Below are 9,869 nucleotides of genomic sequence, written 5' to 3' on the forward strand. Positions count from 1 at the left end.
GCTACAGTGCCTTCGGCATGGGCCCTGGCCCTCTCTCGATCGATGGATGGATCGACGGCCGCCGCGAGCGCGGGCGCGGAATCGACAAGGGCGGAAGGGCCAATGGCTACCGAATATCTCCGGTCCCCGACTGGCTTCTTCACTGAACCGTATGGCTGGCGAGATACGTATATCATCATAATTCATACATACATAGTTTCATACATGCCGCCATGTGTTGTTACTGCAACAAGTACTGCGGCCTGTCTCTGTTTTTTTAAAAAAAGAAAAAGAAAAACCGATGAGTAGATTTGCTGGGCATATATTGGTAGAGAAGAATATAAACTGACAACCGCCACCGTGCTTGTCTGCACGGTGAATTGGCAATGTAAATCTGCTGCTAAGTAAGGCAGGTAAACGATCGAGACCGACCGATCCTTTTTTACTGCGTGAAGAGGAAGACTTTTCTTTTTTCTTTTGTCTGTGGTGGACGGACGTCGTGATCCTTTCGGACAAGCAGCGTAGATATATATGGTTTCTTCGACCAGGACAAGCCCTGGGATGAACAGCAACAGTCAACGCGGGCTCCGCTCCGCACAGGCGGATCGACGGGGACAATCTGCGGTTGACTCGTCCGTGATCTCATCGCCATCACTCGAGAACGCCAAGCCTTCAGGGCGGGAAGAGGACGATCATGGCGAACACTGAACAGTGCTGCCTGTACCTGAACCCCCCATGACCGACGCTGAAGGCTGAACAAATATGTTGTGATTCGTCGAAACCGGTGACTCCAGCACAGCGCCATGATCAAGGGTCATGGAGCTTTTCTATGCTTTGCTTGCTCCGAGGATCACAGAGATTACTACTTGTACTAGCTAGTAGCTAGCTAAGCCAAGAGCTTTCTGGTCGCTCGCTTGTCATGATCAGGCACTGCTCATCGTCATAGGATCCATTACCTGACGGCAGCCTGATGGATAGGCATAGATCCAAGAGCATGACACCATTTGAGGAGCATTTCAACGACAGGTAATGGCTAAGCTAAGGTCCATTCTCAGCGATCAGGTAATAAGCTAATCGTCTGATGTAGCCGCCGCGTCGAGGTCAAAGCCCCGTCAACTGCCTGCTCATTACATGATCGCTGAGGCTAGCATGATCTCACTACCTGAGAAATTAGACTTGTCATTGAAACCAGATACAATGGCATTTTCGCCGTGTTCTCATCTCGACTTGCCACACAAATGAAATTAAATTATAGATGGTGTTGCCAATCATCAGAACAAAAAAATGAGCACGGGCTGTCGAGCACCTCTGCTGTGAGCAGTCACAGGTTCATAGATGCAAAATCTGGGCTACACTTTTGCATCTTTTGGCAAACAGAACAAGCAGTCCAGCACCTTATGCTCCAGAAATATAAACCGGAAAACAAAAGCAGCACAGCAGCTCAGAGGAGCTGTGAACATAAACAGCAACAGGACCGACATTGTCAAGGACGATACCACATACTTCGGTTCCACAAGACGACAAAAGTTTCAAAGGTGAAATCAAAGTTTACGATGACCCTACCAGATTTAGCTGCAAACAGAAGCACACAGCCAAGTTTATTTTTCTTCTGGAGGTTCAGCTCCCTTAGTACTCGATTTCCCAGCGACGCTGGTAAATGGCAACAGCCTCCTGGGTGACATTAGGGCAACCTGACAAATTGATTCTCTTCAGGTTGGGCAAGGTTGATGCATGTAAGATAGCTAGTAACCTATCAGTGATCAAGGGGCACTCCATTAAACTAAACTCCTCAAGTTGGTGAAATCCTACAAGCATAAGAATCCTGATTTGGACATCGCTGATTTGAATATGATTCAAGGTCAACTTGATTAGATTGGGGCAAGACTCTCTGAGACACACGACAAAGTTGCCCCGGATGTTCGGGCATTCACCCAATATAAGTTCCTGCAGAGCTCCCTGGCATGATTGAGCTACAATGCAAACATGCCTGTCTGTCAAATGGTAGGATTGCAGTTCAACCTTTGTGATCCCATTGCTGTGCAGGATGCCACTTAAAATGAGTTCCATATGAGAAGCCTGACCACGTGCTGGAAAGCCAACGAGCCTAAGCTCCTTAAGCCCACGACACACCATGTTGACCCATAATAAGAGCAGCTCCATAGTTCTCTCACAGTGCTCCATACTGATCACCTTCAGCTTGGGACACTCACAGGCCACAGCTTCATCAAGATAGTGTGGCATCATCATGCCAAAATCACATGAATCCATAATCATTGATTCAATTGTACTGCTGATCAAGGACATAACTTCTATTGCAGCTTTATATGTAAAAAATAGGAACCTGACAAGTTTAATGGTCTTAAGCTTAGTGGGATTCATGGCATTGCCCAACAGCCACTTCAAGCCAAGTTCTGTCACTCCCCTGCAGTCATCAATTACCAAATGTCGTAGCAATCGAAAGTGAATTCTAGCAAAGTTAAGCATGCCTAGGTTCCGTAAACCTGGGCATTTCACCAGGATGAGGCTAGAGAGCTGGCGAAATAAGCATAATTGATGGAGGGCTGATGATTGTCTAGCAAAATTTATATGTGATTCTCCAGTCATCATGCCCTTGAGCTCAAGCTTGTCCAGATAAGGTTGGTTCATCAGTAAAGACAAGATGGCATCTTGCCCAATTTGAGGGCAGCTTCCCAGAGTAAGAGACTCAAGTCTCTTGGCATACTGCACAAGGGCTCTTAGAGACGCCTCAGTTATGGACAAGCACCCTTCGATATGGAGGAACTTCAGGTTTCTGCATTGCTTAGCAACCTGAGAAAGACCATCATCACTGATTGAAGACTGTAACATAACGAGATTTTCTAATGCAGGGCAGTTTGAAGCAATGATCCTGGCAGCTTTATCCGTGAGAGAGAGACAGTCAACGAGACAAACTGACTTCAGATTGCGGCATGCACTGGTTACAAAACGGATAGCACTATCAGTGAGCCGTGGAACTCCATCAACAACAGCCCCACATGGCGCACAATGAAGATCAAGATCAGTCACCACATCCCTTGCGCATATGTCAACAACAGCCGCTGCAAGCTTGACGTCATAAACGTTAGACAGATGCAGGCAAGGGTGAACGGCTTGATGAACACTGAAGGGGCCCCAAAAGTTTGGCCGCTGAGAGACCAATACGTTGGCCCATCTCCAACAGACAGAGGCACATGACTGCCGATCTTCTGGGTTTTCCACATGCCTGAATATTTCAGCTATGCAAGCTTCTGGAAGCTCATTTATCAAGTCCTGTGGAAGAATTCTTGATTGATAATTGGAATAACCTAGTCTTATGTTGTTACAGGATTCATAAGCAGTTCTAAGGCAGCTTGATTGCCTCATGTTTCCTGCCATACAAACAATTTCGATCAGATTTGGTGGCATGAAGAAATAATGAACTGATTATGAATTGAGTTGGGAAATCTTTAATAAAATATTGGCATGCAAAAAACTCTTCCAAACAAAGAAATATAAATATATTGTACTGCAACATATACCTTTACTAATAATATGAATGCATCACAAAAGATACCCAAAAGAAATCCTAAACTCCAGAACTCTGTTTAACATTCCTAAAAAGGAACTTTCATTTGCATAAATAGCATGTACCACCTACTGCAAACATATAGTTTTTTTTCTAAGTGTGTTAGTCACTATCCAAAAACAGCAAAGCATGGTCGTCATCAGTTGTGTTTTACCAACCATATAGCAAGAAAGCAAAATTAACCTGATAATGTTATTGAAGATGATCTATCAATGTTATTTTCAACTGCCCAGTATAGAAGTTTGTTTACATATACTGGTAAAAGTTAAAGGCTTTGTTGTTGTTGTTGTTGTTGTTGTTGTTGTTGTTGTTGATACTGGTAAAAGTTCAGAAAGCCTTAATTGCGCGTGAATCCATCTTGTAGTAATGCATAATGCAAACTTTCCATTTCAAGAAATATATTGGGAATTTACATTTATTCCAATTTAATAAAACTAAGATTGAAGGGCAAGTTTGTTTGCTTTTTTTTATCAAAAATCTTCGCCAGGCAACCTTTTAGTTAGGCAAGGTGCAGCCAACCACCACCTCCATGCAATATGTAAACCCCGAGCAAGCTGCCTGTACATCTTGACTCATGCCAACTTCATTGCTAAGATCCTCATCCTCCACTCCACATATGGACTTGCACCAAACCAAACAACCAGATCACCAAAACACGGAAGATTCGAGAACTGTACATCTCTCTTCATTTTTCCGAACTCCCCCATTTTTATTAACAGTGCCTCAAAGCATAGTAAACAATCCATCTACATAAAAACCAGGGAACAATTCTACATCTTCCATTCTAAAATGCCCAACTATACAACAAAACGTAAGCAGTTCTTATTGATATGCTAGCTGCTTCATGATATTCCAAATATTCTCAATTCATGAAAAAAGTCTATTTGCAAAAACAATTGCACAAACCCCATGCATAAACATATACATTAGTCAATCCAAGACATACGACACTTATACCACATGCAACTATTTCTACACATCAAGTATATAATAGGAAATATATTGTGCTTCAATATAACCCCTGATCAAGCCAAAATATAATCATATTGCATAAAGGAGGTCTCTTCCCAAACTCACCTAAATCACCTAAAACTGCAAAAGGGGGAGACACTGAATAGGCACCAATGGACCTCAAGTGAACCACTTGAAAAATGTAGAAACATGGCAATTCAATTTGAGAGTTCATGTACCTAAGTGAACCACAGAAGAAGTTCGAGGACCACCGGTGTATTTTACACTTGACGAATTCCAGCAAGAAATAGAAGAGCTACATGCTACAAACTGGGGGCAGCAGAGCAAACTAGATGCATTCACCAAGACACTAAAGTACTAAACGCGAAATGGTTGGTCACTCATTGTTTAATGTTTAGGATGTGTAGAAAGCAACTACACAGTTTGTAATATAGCATGGTAGCATCAAGAACTTCAAGCATATGCGCAAACATATAACTATAGATGGCATGTTTCATACCATATTTTGAAGTGAGAAACTGATTATGAGATATGGGGCATAACTATTAGGATTTCTACTTCAATCTTTCATTGTCCTCAAATTCATTAACCAACGATTCATATCAATAATTGCCATAACAATTCAGCGCCAGCTCTAATCTCACCACAAAATGATTTGTCTGATAGCACACAACCACTACAAACTGAGCAGAGCAGAGCACATAAGCATAGGCCAGCACAGAATGCACACAAGGTAGAAAGCAAACTAGTTGCTACAATGAAGATAATCAATAGAGAATTAGCACAAACATTCATGGAGCAGCACGACACAGAGCACAACACACCAAGCACTAGAGTCTACAAGAGGAGGATGAAAAAAAATACCTGGAGCTCGAGTCTCGGATCTGGGTAGATTGGAGATGAGAGCTGGACGAATGGTAAACAGCCGAAGAAAAGAGGCGGAGGAGAGCTAGACTGCACGGCTCACTGAGGAGTGAGGATCCAGGTCGCACACGAGCAGCTGTGCTGGCATGCAATGGACAACAAACCAGTGGCAGCGGCGGCGGCTGGACGATGAGGAGTGGTTGCGGGTGGAAAATGGAAGAGAGGAACCCTAAGGTTGTAATTGGTTGCTTTCATTAGGGCCTAACCAGTGGTAAGCTTGTAATATTTGGTTACTCAAATTGGGCCTTAAGCAGGCTTAGGGCCTGTTCGGTTAGCCCGGAATCCACCCAGGAATCGTTCCAGCAGGTCAAAGGTTATATAAATTAGGCAAGCAATCCAGCCAGGAATCAGTTCCAGGTAACGGGTCCCTGGAAACCGAACGGGCCCTTAGGGAGTGCAAAAGCAGGCTCCAAACCTGCATCATGGATCATGCCAAAATTGATTGTGCTAGCTTGTGTAATCTTGCACAAACCATGGGTCCACAAGGTTGAAGTGCCCTTATGTCCCCATTTCCACTGCTTACATCGTCCCAGACTCCCAGCCTCCCAGGTCACTTACCATGGCTGACCTCCACCGTGTTCCCAAGTGCCCCCTCCCTTCGCCACCCCTCCTGGCACCCACCACGCCACCTTGACACTTCCTAACACATCGTGGCCACCGCAGATCTGGGAACCACAGGTAGCGAGCCCCCATGGCCCTTGACACGGTTGAGGTCCAGGTCGACCTCATCAACATCGTAAATGTGGAGGCGGATCATAGGGATCTCGCTGTTGCCCCTGAGCAGGAGTAGTAGGATCCCACCGCATCCCAACATAGGACACGGGGGCCTCCGTCTTGAGGGACGTGGCCACACTGACAACACCAGTGTGTGGCGAGCCGGCGAGGTACGGGTAGGATGACAGCACAGATGGATGGGCATCGAGGAAGCGACAATGAAGACGAGGTGGTGTGAACTAAGATGGAGGTGGGAAGGTGGAAGTGATTATATTTTAATCTCACCACAAGAACAAGGAGATGACCTCATGCAATACAATTCAGCCAATCAAACATAATCTTACCAAATGCAACTCCATGCAGGGCAATCAAACACCAACTAATTGCATACATTTATACTGGGTTGGGCTAACTTGGCTTGGACCCAATACAGTCTTGGGTTAACGCAAGCAACCAATCATGCCCTAAAGGGCTTACAAACAGGACAGGCCATGTGCGTGCAATTCTTCGTAGCCACATACTATTTTTTCTCGCATATGTGGCTGAGCTTGATCTCTCAACAATGCTAGTTTGCCGCCTACACGTGCTGGTCACCACCTAGAAGCAAAAACACGCAGTCCCGCTAAGGCTGAGAATAAAAGCTGAGGCTTGCCAAGATCGAGTATAAGGCATCCCATTTAATTGGCCGAATACCTCAAAAACTATGCAATTGGCATTTCTGTAGCATTTACACATTGGCTAAACAACAGCTCGGGTAAGGAGGAACAGAAAGGATGATGATGGGTATCGGAAGCTAGGTAACGGCCTTGTCAGGCCAGCAGGCCAGCCTGCCAAGCGTAACAGGCTGTTGTTCCATGTATGTTAGTGCGACAAGGCTAAGCCCACATTTGTAAGTAGAAGGTCCAACGCATTTGATAATTTGAATATGGTGAAGGGGGCCACGTACAATAGTGCCAAATTGGGGAATGGACGGTGGCCAACCAAGGGTCGAGCATAAGACTGAAGCTTGAGTTAAATCTTTTCTCCAACTAGGAAGTGAAAATCAGACATGTTCTCAATAGCACATAGTTTCAACTTGTTTTGAGCCCTTAACAGCAAATCTGGAAACGGTTTTCGTTCCTGTAGTATTTCAGAAGTCACCTATGTGTGCTTTCAGACAAAATAGGAACATACCCTTGTGGCAGTTCAAAACCAAATAATACCTTGAAAGTGAACGCCAAAGTGCCACATGAAATGAAATGTTGTGTGCAAAAACTCCATAGGCACAAGGAATAAATGATTGATACACTCAGTCTGGCTATTGGGTTATTGGTTTGGGAACGATAAGCAGTACTGAGCTGCAGTTTAGTGCCAAGGAGGTTGAACAATACAGTCCACAAAGCACTGGTAAAGATCTTGTCTCTGTCAGACAGGATTGTTTTACAACATTATTTAGGAAGAGTTTAGCTACTTGAGGGGGCAGAGAATGGATGTTTCAGTGGAAGAAGGTATGCATATTTAATAAACCCTTGTATCCCAGCTTCGATTGGATGAATTCTGGGATTCAGAGCGAGCAAATGATAAAAATATAAGAGAATTTGGGACGCTTTGAAGAACAGCAGAAGGGAAATAAGTGAGAAGACTTGGGGAGGAAGAGGATTTCGTTTTGCTTGGATAGTAACCCTGTAACACAGGACATACAAATAAGATGTTCATTCAGTAAGTTATAATTTTACAAAGAAATTACAGTACAAGCACATGTACCTTGAACACCTTGAAATTCAAGACACCAATAATTTGGATTTTGTCATCTTAGAAATATATACTTGGCAGTTTTTGCCATTTCATTATGAATGGCATGTGACTGAACTAAGTGAAGACAGTAGAACAACAAAGAGAGGATCCAACCTAAGCTGGTATCCTTCAACAACTCTATTAACAGGCGTGGAGAACATCATTAACTGCTGATGAGTAAAGGGTCAATTTATTTTCCAATTATGCATACACTAACAGAAGGATGGAACAGAAACATTATTTCACTTCCATCCAAAAGGATATTGCATTGGTCAAAGTTGAACCACAGCAGTTCGACAGTACATATCTGACACCACACAATTGAGAAACAATTAAAAACAAAGCAAACACACGCCCGTGCAGGCGTGCAGCTAACTGGAAACAGCGAAGTAGCAGCAACTGTTACAGTAAACCCTAGGTACTCTCGCGAACCGAGGGGGAGGGGGGCCTGGGAGTCCCCACTCAGATAAGCTTGAAGGGGAGGGGCCAGGGTGTGGAGCGGGGCACCTCGACGCGGTCCTTGATGCGCTCAATCTTCTTCTCCCGCTTGGGCCGTGCGTTGCCGTAGGAGCCCTTGAACCGCTTCCCGCGCTTGGTTTTCTTGTCCCCGCGCCCGCACGTCACCGCCTCCGCCTCCGCCGTAGATGCCGCCGCCAGTACGGGTACTGGTGGGCGCGCCGGAACCAGGCGCCGCACGAACGCGGCGGCCGGTGCCAACCGCATCGCCATATCGTGAAAGCTCGGAGTGCCGCCGCCGCCTCCTTCAGATCACCCGATTGACCGTAGAGGAGACGAGAAGTGTGAAAATGAGGAAGAGGGGTTGCATCTTGCAAGGCCCAAGACAAATTTACTAAAGCCCATTCAAAACAAATTAAGCAAGGCCCAATGGAAGCCTGCTACTGATTGGTTTCCCCCAACCACGACCATGACGCACGGACGCTCTGCGTTGTTCTTTGTAATTTGGAGAGAGAGAGGAACATCCACACACGACTATGAGTCACCGGAACGAGATCGTCTACAGTTGGCCAACTGAACTGTACTCTGCAGTTGATCATCGCAGCCGTTTGTTTTAGATCCAACTGTGAGACTCTAAAAGTAACGAACCTAACCAATTTAATAGGCCTACAGGCCGGCCCATTTTAGCCTAGCCACTCGACTCCCTGTTCTCCTACGTGAGTTGCCCCTCCGTCGCCGTTGCGGACTCCCCTGCGAGTCGCGCCTCCGTTGGCTAGCACCGGGTGATGGCGAAGGAGGAGGAGGGCGGCGCGGCCCAGCGGACCATGGAGGCCCCTCCGCCGGAGACAGAAAGCATCGTGTGGAGGGAGGACAAGGGGAGGTTCGAGACGCCCGACGGCGAGGCCTTCCTTCAGTACCGCCTCCTCGATGGCAACGGGGCGGTGGGGCTCCTGCGGCGGCTGTGATGGACATGGTGCACACGTACGTGCCGATCTCTCCGGTAACCACTCTTCGTCAGATCCGCGCCTCGACGTTCTCTGTACTCTTGCAATCTTCACCTAGCCCCTCACTGCTTCGTCCAGGGACCATTAAGCGCGTGCCAGGAGAGGCCACCGCGGCGGAGGTGAGCCCGGTGGTGCAGGTTCTGGACAAGCTGAAGGCCTTTCACAGTGCCAGCGGTGGGTCGGAGCAGGATCTCGACGGACTCGTCTCTCTGCTTGATGAGTTGCGCGGCCTGTGCAGCTCCGGCGAGGGTTCAAAGAATGCAGGGATCGCGATACGGAATGGAGTCGTGGAGGCGCTCGTTGCCCTGTGCGTGTCCGCTCGGTTCAACAGGAGAGGTTGCTTGGATCGGCCTTGAAGACGCTGAGCTCCGTGCTCCGTGGTATGACATTGGTGTGCTTGCGGGTCTTCTGAGATGCATTTGGAAACAGCTACATGTTTCTGTTGGGCTGAACTTATAAGTGCA

At 46.4% G+C, this 9,869-nt stretch overlaps 2 protein-coding genes across 2 annotated transcripts; both read right to left on the reverse strand.

The window, feature by feature from the left end:
• Positions 1-844: 844 nt before the first annotated feature.
• Positions 845-3,622, reverse strand: LOC136552173 (EIN3-binding F-box protein 2-like). The gene has a single exon (XM_066543706.1). It carries the CDS (start codon positions 3,400-3,402, stop codon positions 1,606-1,608), a length of 1,797 nt encoding a protein of 598 aa, XP_066399803.1. The 5' UTR covers positions 3,403-3,622; the 3' UTR covers positions 845-1,605.
• A 4,549-nt stretch (positions 3,623-8,171) lies between these two features.
• LOC136552174 (small ribosomal subunit protein bTHXm-like) lies at positions 8,172-8,759 on the reverse strand. The gene has a single exon (XM_066543707.1). The coding sequence runs from the start codon at positions 8,672-8,674 to the stop codon at positions 8,408-8,410; it is 267 nt and encodes an 88-aa protein (XP_066399804.1). The 5' UTR covers positions 8,675-8,759; the 3' UTR covers positions 8,172-8,407.
• Between the last annotated feature and the right edge of the window lie 1,110 nt (positions 8,760-9,869).

Source organism: Miscanthus floridulus, chromosome 4 (assembly GCF_019320115.1).
Source record: "Miscanthus floridulus cultivar M001 chromosome 4, ASM1932011v1, whole genome shotgun sequence".
In the NCBI taxonomy this organism is placed as follows: Eukaryota; Viridiplantae; Streptophyta; class Magnoliopsida; order Poales; family Poaceae; genus Miscanthus; species Miscanthus floridulus.